Source organism: Heliangelus exortis, chromosome 5, assembly GCF_036169615.1.
Source record: "Heliangelus exortis chromosome 5, bHelExo1.hap1, whole genome shotgun sequence".
NCBI classification, from domain to species: Eukaryota; Metazoa; Chordata; class Aves; order Apodiformes; family Trochilidae; genus Heliangelus; species Heliangelus exortis.
Window position 1 is genome coordinate 21,059,433 of NC_092426.1, and position 12,530 is coordinate 21,071,962.

At 41.8% G+C, this 12,530-nt stretch overlaps 1 protein-coding gene across 12 annotated transcripts in view; it reads right to left on the reverse strand.

Annotated features, from left to right (window-relative positions):
• NRXN3 (neurexin 3) overlaps positions 1 to 12,530 on the reverse strand; it is a 942,831-nt gene that overhangs the window by 646,887 nt on the left and 283,414 nt on the right. For all 12 annotated transcript variants that reach the window (XR_011726274.1, XM_071745869.1, XM_071745857.1 and 9 more), the window contains one exon: positions 10,914 to 11,297. Coding sequence is in view for 11 of the 12 variants with exons in the window: in XM_071745869.1 (XP_071601970.1) it covers positions 10,914 to 11,297 (384 nt within the window). In the remaining variant the exon portion in view is untranslated. The remainder of the gene's footprint in view (positions 1 to 10,913; positions 11,298 to 12,530) is intronic.

The window sequence follows — 12,530 nt, forward strand, 5'->3', positions numbered from 1 at the left end:
ACTGGCTTTCTCCCAGCTATGACTGCCTGTTCCTTGTAAGCTTGGAGGCTCTTCCATGTGCTACCTGTATGCAAGGATAAAAAGAATCACCCGAACCTGCATTTCTGGCTTCTACAGAAAGAGGGGTAAGACTATGATATTTGGTAGGCCTTTCATCCCTATAGGAGAGAATAGCCCCAATTCCATTGCCACAGTGCAAAGATGGCCTCATCAACAGTGTCAGATGGGTTGCAGTTCATTGATTGAGCACTTCTGTCTCACCTCAGTGCTGAGCACATCTCAGTTCCAAACAAATAGATCTGACGCCAAGACCCCCATATCTCCCCTCCCAATTATATCTGGGTGGTCCTCCTTCCTGTTCTGAAGCCATCCTAGGCAGCCTTCACCAAGGAGTTGCTCAAGTATGTAATCCAGAAGCAATGCTGAAGCAGGAAAAGAAAAATCCATAGCCATCTGCAGGCACCCAAATGGATGCTGAATTACAGCTCTTGGCACTAACAATCTCTTCTGTGCCAAACAGGATACGCTCTTTCAAGTGATCCACATGAGAGAAGAAATCTAAGGGTGCCACACAGTTTTGACAGGATTTAGTTGATCAGCACTTTGATGGAGCACACTGATCAAGTGGATACCTCCCTAATCTGATCAGTGAGGTGTCTGGGAAAAATCAACTCTCAGCAGAAGGGACATGGCAGCTATTTCAAAGCTGCTTCTCCTAGGAGACTTACTGACTTAGGCTTTACTGGTGGCTTGGACTAAGGTATGAACCATAGGCAACACACGCATACAAACACAAAGGGTAAGTGACCATCATTTTAACTTTTACGGTTTTTCTAAGTAAAAAACAAAAAAACCAAAACAAAACAAAACAAAAAACAATAGCAAAACCACAAAAAAACCCCAAACAACAAAAACACAGAACAAGAAGAAAACCCAACCAAACACCAAGTGAAAATTACCAAAATCAGCCTAAAAGAGAATAGATCAAATAAGCAAATCATCACCAACCAGAATTAAAAAACAAAAGAGAAATCACAGCAGTGTAAATCAGCCTGGGGAGAAATGGCTAAATGAGGATGTTGAATGCTATTCTACATCCTGACACTTTGACTTTTTAAGCAGGTTAGCTCAAGAGGCCATGTGTGCAAAAGCAGCCTCATAAAAGCACTGTCTTTTTTACCCTCATCTGTATTCACAGCAGAGTAGGTTTTCACTTTATGGCTGCAATATTCTTGTTTCTTCTGCAGGTCCATTAGCACCGTGCACGTTGCACAGTCAATACTGATTCCAGCCTACACTTTTTTGCTTTTTTTTGCTGGGACACAAGTCCTTCTGTCTGCTGGATTCATTACTCTTCTACATGGCTATTTGTGGTGTTCCTTTATGTTTTGAGTTTTTAAAAGCAGCACAAGTGCCTTTGACTTTAAATTAAAAAATTAAAAAGAAAAGCAAAATCAAAGTGAGGCATTTAGAAAATAGCATGATAAATAATTTCTGGTTCTCTTTACTCTAATCCTTTTTTTTTTGCCTAATTAACCCAAAAAGCTTGCAGGCTATAAAATTACACAAGGAAAAGATCCCAGACTTTTGTTTGACAAAGATCTATTCATTCCTTCCCTTGTACCCTTTTCCTATACCCCAAGAAATCTCCAGGACATTCCTTTCTCTTCTGGCACAAGACATGGAAGTGATATTTGATCAGACTGGAAAGTGAGGTTGCAGAAGGAACCCAGAAGACTTAGGAGAATAACATGCATGTGTTTTAACAAGATACAGAAATGTAAAGTTGCCTCAATAAAAAGGAGGGTGACAGACTGGGACAGGAGTGGATCTCCATCCTGCTGAGCTCTGGACAATTTCCACCCTGTGCACCAAAGTGGCTAAAGGCAGCTCCTCAAACCACAAGGGTGCTCCCTGCATCAGACTGGGACTGGTAAAAAGTGAACTGCCTTACTACCTGTGCCTTACTTTATCCACAGCCTCAGCTCACCAACCCTGTGTTCAACAAGAAGAAAAGGTGGAATTATTAAAAACAGCTTTGAGGAAAGCATCTTGGCTGTAGTCAGAAATCAGCCTCAGGTAACACTTGATAGGGAGGGAAAGGCTCTAGTTCAGCACTGGTCAGACCTACAGAGGACAGAACAACCAAATGCAAATGTAGAATAAAGGAGATTTGCAAAACTGGACATGACAGCTGACCAGCAGAAATGGAGTAGCAGTGGCTTTTGGAGTTTACATCAGACTGCAACAGAAGAGAACTTAATTGGTAACAAAAATGGGGAAAACTTGGATGTTTCCATGACGAGGCACTGGATTGTTAGGTTTCCATAGCTAGTAACCAGATCCCTACAAAAAAAAACAACAAAACTAAAATATTTCAGATGTTCTTCTATTTCCTTGCTTCCTTCTCACTACTCAGCAAGCACATGACTTTTGCCAATCAGTTGTCCTAACATAGCAGCTGATACAGGCAGCACAACCTCCATTTTATTCTCCTTCACTCAAAACCCCTTGCTCTGTTCCCTTGGCTGGGTGCACTAAGCTGCTCCATGCCTCACTCTCTCTTCAGCAGTCACACAGGGAATGGAGAGAAAATCAGAGCTATAGAAGAAGAGTTCCTCTTTTCACCACTGTACTTTGCATCTCTATCAAAGATAAGGCAGGTCAGGAAGACTGACCTACCTTCTAATTTCTTATGCAAATACCAAGAGATGAATAAGATATATACAGAGTAGCTACTCTTTCTGTATTTCTTATTCTGAGCACAAACCTAGGTCTTCCAAAAGCTGTTAATCTAACATGCTTTTCAGCTGATGGCTGAATTGCCGTTTTCTATTTCAACTTATTTAATGCAAGGTAGAGGGTAAAAAAAATCACTACTTAAAATATCATTTTCTTTTATCTGCAGTTTCAAATGGGGCCTGTAGGTTCTGGGGTAGTCAGACTTAAAAGTCTGATTCCATACCACTCAGTTTGAATCCTACGCTCTGGTGCTTCAACACAACTTCCAACAATAATCTCCTCCAACCTGCCCTCTCCTTCTGCCCCCTCTAGTGGTATTGTAACATAATTACAATTCTTCCTTGTTCAGAAATTGAAAAATGCTAAGTTACTCATACGAACACAAGATTAGGGTGGTAGGAAACCACCACCCAGAGGGCTCAGGCTGACAACAAAAGGGCCCTACCTTAACAGGCAGAACTTCAGAAAAAAATTCAGGCCATAAGAAGTGGAAGCATAGTGAGAAGATCATTTATTTTGAGGCTGCTTTTCTTCTACATCCTTCCTTCTCCTGTGTCTCTTTGTGAGTTGACTTTTGCATTAATGTGACAGATATCTCCTGAGTTTTACATTTTTCCTATCTACCTACTGACCACCTATAACCATCATAAAGCAGGATCTGGCTCTGAAACTCATATTAAGATCTGATTCATCAGGATAAAGTTCCCCTCTTCTTCACATTATCTCCCAATTTTAACCTCCTTGTTCTTGATTACATAGAAAAATATGAGTATGTATGGAAGTTAATAAATATGAATTTTATCTTTTATTCTCAGACATTTTAGCAGAATGATAGAATAATTTTCCTCTGGAGAACCACACCTTGGACTCTGGTACCTACCGGCAGCAGATTCAGCAAGCACCACCCTGTGAGCTTTTCTGAGGATTAACCACTTATGAGAGAAGGCTCACAAACCAGTCAGATCTGGTTGAGCCAATATACATGGCCAAGCAGGACTGTTCCATGCTTGTGGTGATGGCTGTGCGTTTGCATACCCTTTCCAAGTCACATAATAGCCTCATCCAATCCATCAGTGTCCAAGGGGCAAATGCCTACCTCTACATGGACAGAGAGCCAATTAAGGAACCATCATGAATGGCAAGTCTTTATTCTTACCCTGAAATTAATAGAGAAGAAATGAAACAGATAATGCACTGTGCCAGTGCCTGTCTTTCAGCCTGATGGCCTTGACTGGGCAAAGCAGAGAGATAGAGAAAGCTAATTTCACAGATAACATCTCCAAGGTCTATATAGTAATTTTAAATATTGGAAATAATTTTTCATGACAAATGAATCTACTTCATCCTGGACACTTCAATCAAGATATTCCCACAAAATGTAGGGACAATTGACAGTCTCAGAAGAAACATCTACTATTCTGATTCAAGGGTATGGAAAGGAAGGGGGGGTAACGAGTCCATAGGGTCTGAGATCAGCCACTGAGCAATAACAGACTCGAAGATACCATGTAGTCTGAAGGAACTGTAGGAGAAGAACAGGTTTGTGACCATCTAAAGAACCTGAAGGTGCACAAATCTATGGGACCTGATGGGGTCCACCCACAGATCCTGAGGGAGCTGGCGGATGCAGCTCCTAAGCCCCTGTCTATCATATTTGAGAGGTCATGGCTGTCTGGTGGGGTTCCCACTGATTGGAAGAAAGGTAACATAGCCCCTGTTTTTAACAAGGGGAAAAAAGACCCAGGGAGCTACAGGCTGGTCAGTCACACCTCTGTGCCCGGCAAGATCATGGAACAGATAGGTCCTCCTGGAAAATCTACTGGGGCACATGAAAAACAAGGAGGTGACTGGTGAAAGCCAACATGGTTTCACGAAGGGCAAACCATGCCTGACCAGTATGGTGGCCTTCTACAACAAGGCTACAGGGATTGTGGATAGTGGCAGAGCTGCTGACAACATCTACCTGGATTTGTGCAAGGCATTTGACACCATCCCACACAACATCCTGGTCTCCAAACAGACAAGACATAGATTTGACAGATGAACCAGATGGTGGGTAAGTAATTGGTTGGATGGCCACACCCAGAGAGGTGTGTTCAGTGTCCAAGTGGGGGCAATGAAGAGTGGTGTTCTTCAGGGTCAGTATGGGGACCAGTGCTCTTTAACATCTTTGTTGGAGACACAGAGAGTGGGATAGAGTGTATTCTCAGCAAGTTTTCTGACAATACCAAGCTGTGTGGTGTGGTTGACAGGGAAAGCAGGGCATCCAGAGGGACCTTGACAGGATGGACAGGTGGGCTCATGCCAACATCATGAAGTTAGACATGGCCAGGTGCAAGGTCCTGCACCTGGGTCAGCACAACCCCAGGCACAAATACAGGCTGGAGGACAGAATGGATAGAGAGTAGCTCTGAGGAAAACCACTTGAGGGTGGTAGCAGATGAGAAACTTGACATGAGCCGCCAGTGTGCACTTGCAGCCCAGAAGGCCAACTGGATCTTGGACTGCATCAAAAGAAGTATGGCCAGCATGGCAAGGGAGGTGATTCTGCCTCTTTTCTCTGCTCTTTTGAGATCACACCTGGAATACTGCATAGAGCTCTGGAGCCTCAAGAACAGGAAAGATATAGACCTGTAGGAAAGGGTAAAGAGAAGGACCACAAAGATGATCAGAGGGCTGAAGCACCTCTGCTGCAAAGACAGGCTGAGACTGACAGTGGGGGTATTTAATCTGTAGAAGAGGAGGCCCCAGGAAGACCTTGTAGTAGCCTTCCAGTACCTGAAGGGGGCCTACAGGAAAGCTGGGGAGGGGCTGTTCACCAGAGAGGGTAGTGATAGGACAAGGGGTAATGATTTTAAATTCAGAAAAGGTAGATTTAGGTTAGATATTAGAAAAAATTCTTCCCCATGAGGGTAGTTAGATACTGGAATAGGTTGCCTAGGGAGATTGTTGTTGATGCCCCTCAGATGATCCAAGTTTTTCTAAATTCTATCTTCCCCTTATACACTGTGATTCAGGAAAAACTGACCTGATATGTCCTTTAAACTGAGAGTTATCTGAGCAGCATTGCACTTTGCCTTATAGATAGGGTGTTTTGTGTGGCTTGCATTAAGGACAAGCCATTGTTCTAAGTTGCCATTTATAAACCAGCAGATAAACATATTCACCACTACAATATTAGCCCTCTAGAGAAGGCCTACACTGAGAAAAGTAAAAGATGCCAAAAACCATTATTCAAATTTCTTCCTCATCTACCCATCAACAGCTTTTTTGTTGTTCAAGTGCTCTTTAGAGGAGCTGACAGTAGCAGAAAATCTAATATAGTTTTGGGTAATCATATTTCTTGAAGTGGGAGGACCTTCTGAAAGCTACATTCAGCAATAAACAGCCAGAACCACAGAAGTTTAAAGAAAACCAGCAGAAATTATCTTCTTCTGTGCCATCAGTTACCATATTCAGATGACATAAAGAGCACCTGGGGTACTAAAAAATTCACATGCAGCATGGAAGGCAGGAGAGGCTGCATACATCAAGAGCATGTGATGATGGAGAGAGGATGAAGGAACAGGAAAGAACACACAAATAAAAAATCATACTCATGTCATTATAAAATATAGGAGACAAACAGCTGATTTTTATATGGTCTCAGATTTTCCAGCTGCTCAGCAGATGCTGTTGGAGATTGTCACATCAGTAAGACTCTTTGAAGCTAAAGTTCAACAGCCTAAAGACCATGAAATGATCTTTTCCCAAAAAGATTTAATCTCCCTGACTGCAGAATTAACTGAACTCTTCATTACTGAGGATATTGAGCATTACGAGGAAACAAAATTCCATCACTTGTCCTGGAAACAACTTACCTTGAGAGTGGCTTTTGACTGAATATACACATTTATGGGCAATAAAGTTGTGATGAGTGGAAAGGATCATAATATAAATTCACAGAAGTGAGAGGCTCTGAAATTGTTCTTTCATATTGTTTCGCTTCCCTTATAAGCCCCACCTTGGCTGCACTGTCTTTGCTGGAGCTAGCACATCATCTCATGAGCATCTTGGGAATCCTTTGGTTGTTAGAACAGAAGTTACCCCATGAAAGGCAAAGAAAGAATTCAGAGATGAAGGATACATGAAATCCTAGTACAGTAGAATAATACACAACTTATGCATCCAACAGTAGCTTTCTGCTCTGACACCCATTCATTAGGACAAGATAAATGGATCTAAGCACAGAAAGCCCAGGCCTGTGTTTCTTGAGCAGAAGAATTCCATACAGCATATACCATAGTAGTAGCTGCTGATGCCAGCAGTGGAGCAGCCACAGATGTTACAAATGGATTGATGGCAAGGGAGGAAACCACCCTCTCACACATATGCCCTTAGCAAAAGCTAACATGCCTTAAATGGATATTTTACTATACAATTAGTGAGGAACAAATTAAAATGGATATAAAGGGATTGTGTGTACTTTTTTCTAAATTCAGGTGGAATCTTTTTTTTCTGCACTTTGGAGACATTTTGGGAAGTCATATAATAGGAACCTATTTTGTCCTAGAAAGTCAATGAATAGATGAGCTAGCCAGAAATGTCTGATTTCTAATGTTTTACTTGATCTCATGAAATCAAAAAAATGATTCTGATGTTTTGACTAAAGTCTGAATATTTAACATGCAGCAGGAATTAAAAGCATTAAAACAATGCAGCAAAGGCTTTTCTCCTAATGTAAGCACCTCTGGGGACCATCAGTCCTTTAAGAAAAATCTATTCTCAGTAGTTATCCAGCATTACATTGCAGACTCAGGAAGTCTGGACAGTTCAAAAAGCAACAACACAATTGCAGTTTTTTAAACAAACCTTGAACACATAATCATCATCAAACATCTTCACTAAAATAAAAAAGAAATATATTCTGCTACCTGTGCTTTAGACAGCAAAGCATGGAGCACTTAAAGCATGTAGTAAATGATTTTGTAGCATCTCTTATTACCAGTAATTTTCCAATAGCTCTGTTTATTGCATACATAATGGCAGATGTGTGTTGTCATTAAACTGTTCTTAGCAAACACTGCTATAAAGGTACTTGGCAGATAATAAAATGCGTAGCCCTATGCTCAACATCAGCCTTGCCAACAGAAGGTAAACATGCTGTTCACAAACAGCATGCCACAAAACACAATCCATAGCCTGGTTTGCTCAGGATGTTAATCATCCATATGTGAGCCAAACAGGAAGGGACAAGGATTTGAGTCCTTGGAGGCAGAACTGGAGTGTGGTATCCCTGTCTTCCCACAATGACCACTGGGTGCAAATCAGCAAAAGGAAAAGGCTGGAAGACCTTATTTTTTTCCTTACCTGGAAAGGACTCAGGTTTCTTCAGTTTGAAGCAACTAATTTCAAAGATTTAAAATCTAAACCTTGAGTCTTAAATGGCATGCAGTCTCATACCTCTTAATAATAAAAAAGAAAAAAGAAAAAAAAATCAAATACAAAAACCTCCAATCAAGGCCACTAAGTAGGAGAAAGCATTAAAAACTGAGTGATCAGCAAAATTTTCTTTTCATTGGCCTAAAAAGATCTGATTTTCAGATGTCTTTTGCTTCACATCCTTCCTGGGTATTTGGTCTCTGCAGTCCCTTTCCAAAGATTTTCAGTGGAAGGAAAACATGCAGAGAGCTCTCAGGATCTGCAGGAGAACGGAACTCATGTACCTTTTTGAGCCCAAAGCATTTCCACTGCAGCTATAGAAAACAGCTAATGTGAATACAAAACACAGTCCCCTCCTCCTGTTTGTTTAATGCCAGGGCTTTGGGGTCCTTTTTAGACAAGTCCATGGTTTGTGAGGAGGTACTTTGCTATCACAGCAAAGGAGTTCATCATCTTCCATGAGCTAGAACCCAACTCCTACCTCTCAACATCTTAAATGCAATTAACAGGGACCTGTATTGCAACCTGATGTTGCAACTGATGTCAAATATGAACAAATTAGGAGACAAAGCTTAGGGAGGACATCACTCACTTAAAAAGATTCTTCATAGTAGCAGAACCAACCTGCACTTCCCACTCTCGTGCATGTCTGTAGCAGCTCTTCAGCCCTTCATGCTGACAAGAGTTGCAACTCACCCTAATTTCTACTTGAGTCAGTAGGAGAGGGTAGTTCATACGCAACACAAGGAAGTCTGCTACCCATTGTATCAAAGAATCCTTCTCAATTCTCCCAACGCCTGCCCCACATCTGATCACTGGAAAGATTTGGGGAAGCATTCCCATGGGCTTTCAGGTATTTTATGTCCTTTCTTCAACCTACCTAGCAAAACGGCAGACCTGTTGCACCAGTTTCTGGAGAGAAAAAGAAAGGAACTGAGAGGCTGAACTGCAGATGTTCTCTGATAATCATATTCTTTCTAAAACTCTAGGATGCATGAATTACTAAATACTATCAAGAGTACAAGCTCCGAGGTGGTTTGTTTTTTTTCCCCAGATGCCTGACACACCACAACCCAACACTTAGGAAACTCAGTACAAAGCCTCAAATATGTACTCACAATCATAGCTTCAATTACCGATCCATTTTGTTGTGCCTGCCATTCATTTCAGAGACACCCAAAAACTGCCTTTCAGTTTAGGAGACTTTCTGGCATGATTAAATCTTGCTCTCTACCACGCATACTCTACTCAGATGTACCAGGAATGCAGGAGAGTTTGGTTAGAAGGGGAAGGCAAGATTGTTACCACATCACAAGGCACTCAGAGCATCACTTGCAAGAGGGATTGTGTCCTGCCTGTTAGCTTAGTTTCTATTTTATTTGCTTTATGCCCCCACCTCAAGCAAGACATCCTCTTTTTTGTCAGCCTGGTAGCCTTGGCAGTCTGGGACTGTCAATTTCTCCATGGCACAGAGAATTACCTTCCAAAGTGCAGTAACACTGAATTATCAGACCATAATCTCCACATAATCAATAAAAGGAGACAAGTAAATCAACAAAAAAGGCAGCTGATCATATCATTGCTTTGAATTTCTCCTGAGAAGTAATGACCTCCTTCCATTGACTGCACAAGGAACTTAGACATTTAGCACAGGTACCCATTGCCAACCCTCTGCTTTACCATCAGAGTACTTAGCTGCAGAATATAAAGAAGCAGGTCACAATACTGCTTTAATTGAGTTCATGCCACTTGCAAAACCATCAGTCTTCTTTGCTAGCCTGGTGGACAGCCACACCACTGCTCCCTTCTAACTGCTATTGGGGAATTTAGAAATTCATACAAATGTTGTGATATTTATAGCAGCAGTGGCACAAAAAGGCTCTTCTCACATCGGAATTCCAACATTGCCACACTGAGTTAGACTGGGGAGTAGAGAACCATTAGGAAAAGATGATAGAAAAAGGGAAGCTCAAGGATATCTGATCAGCATCGTCTGCAGTGGAAAATGTGAAATGGGGACCATATCTAACTAGTTCCCAGCCTTTGCTGCTGCCTTTGCTTAGCCTCACAGGCTTGCACTGAGCCCTTCTGGCCCATGAAACCCACTGCACTTTGATTTCCTGTCCCCTCTGTGTCAGCTGGCACTGGCTACTGCACTGGAGAGAAACAATCTCACAAGCAGATCAAGTGAAATCAATGAAGACTGAAGAGAGACTTGTTTATATAAAATACTGTGTTTCAGCTTTTCTAATCATTACTGATGTCCAGTCATTCAATGACCATTTCTATATTCAGGACTTCAAAGTAACTATACCTGATAGATCTAAGCCTTCATGAGTTGTCTCCCAAGAATATTATATTCTAGCTAGTAGGAAAAATCTTCATAACTCAAATTCATACTTGGTACTACTGTTTCCAGTAATTTGCCAGAGAATTCTCACATGCAGTAGCATTTTCTGCATTGGGAGAGAAACTATATTCAGCCAAACAAACTCTGGAACCTGACTACAAGGTCTTCAGAAGATTTAGAGAGTAAAGTGACAGCTGAAGAAGGTAAGCTCACAAAATGAAGGAAGAAAAGACCAGAAGGAAACAACCAGAGAAAAAAGCTTTCTTACAGTGGGAACGGAAACTTAGCAGAAGGAAGACCAACAGTGGCTGGGGAAGGTCTCATGGAAACCCTGGATTTTGTTCTAGTTCTCCTGTACACCTTTGGCTCTGTGTAAGTGAGATCAGGAAACTCAGCTTACCTCGCTCACACGTCCTGCCCCAATAGCCGGTGCCCGTGCAGTCACAGATGAAGCGGTTCCACCCGTCCTTGCAGACGGCGTTGTTCTTACAGGGGTAGCTGTCGCACTGCTTGGTGCTCAGGCGGGAGCAGGAGGATTTGACTCCTGCAGCGTTCTGTGCCTCTGCCAGCTGGCGGATGTTCTTGCTTCGGCCATCAATGAACAAGTCTCGGATACAGCCGACGTAGCCGTAGTTCAGCATTGCTGTCCAGAGCTCGGTGGGAAGGATGAGTCCTGCCCGGTTCTCAGGCAGCCCCCCGAGGTACATGTCACCTTCCAGATCAAGGATCTCACTCTCCCCACTAGCAGTGAATGGGGTGCGCCTGCTGTTCACAGATATAGTACCTAGATTAGGAGAATAAGGAGAAATCAACACTTTCAGTTAAAGCCTAAGCCTAGATCCCATTTTTCCAATAAGTGAATGAGGTTTAAGAATCAGTGCAGGAGAGTGGGTATTTCTCCCTACCCAAATGCCCTCTCAACAGTGGCAGTGAGTCCCACACAGCTCCCACTCCTCTTAAACCTCAGACCATCCGTACTTCCATGCAGTGAATGATCATCTTGTGTCTGTATCCCAGTTTGCATTCTAAGGTCACAAGCATAATAATGCAATGGCTATAGAAAACCATGTAAAAACTAAGCATTATTCAGTGGCATTTATCCAGCAAAACAAAGATTAATGAAAACATTTAGGAATTTAATGGTATCAAGACTGAAAAGAAAAATAGATAAGTAAAAGCATACTAATTCACACTACATAGCTCTTCCAGAAAACACTTCATCAGGACCTCCAGAGATGGACCTGGATGATGGAACTTAATAGGCCATCATCAAGTTTGTAGGTGACATCAAATGGGGGAGAATGGTTGATGCATTGAAGGCAGCACAGTGCTACCATTTAGAGAAAACTTTACAAGGTGGAGCCAAGACTGACAAAAAATGTTTAATGTAAATCAGCAACAATAAATACAAAGTCCTACACCTGGGGCAGAATAACCGCAGGCATAATACAGGCTGGAGATCAGCTGGCTATGGAACAGCTCTGCAGAAAAGGACCTGAGGATTTGGTGAACAACAGTTTGAATATGAGTCAGCAGTGCTCACTTGCAGTGACAAGAAACACTGATCACAGGTTGCAGTAAGGGAAACTCCAGCTACATAGAAAGGAGCATTTTCCCCAATGAGGGTGGTCAAGTGAGAACAGAAACTTCAGAGAGGTTGTGAAATCGCCATTTTGAAGGCATTCAAAAAAAGCTGAAAAAAGCCTAGATTTCAGTTGAGTTTGACTAGAAATCTCAAGAAGTTTGTTCCAAAATAGACTATTCTATGGTTTTACAAAGAAAGCTAAGTATCCTAACTTCTATTTTGCAAACAAAAAATTGAAGTAGAGAAAGATAAAAGTTATCTCTGAAAAATAGTTATTAGAAGTGTAGTAGCTTCCATATGTTCCAGATAAGATGTGGGCATACTGCACTGAGGTCATTATTGTGTATTTCAAGAAATTGCCCCAGCACATAAAATAATCAGTGCATATAATACAGAAATGTAATCAGATCACATGAAACAGAGAAGCAAAGT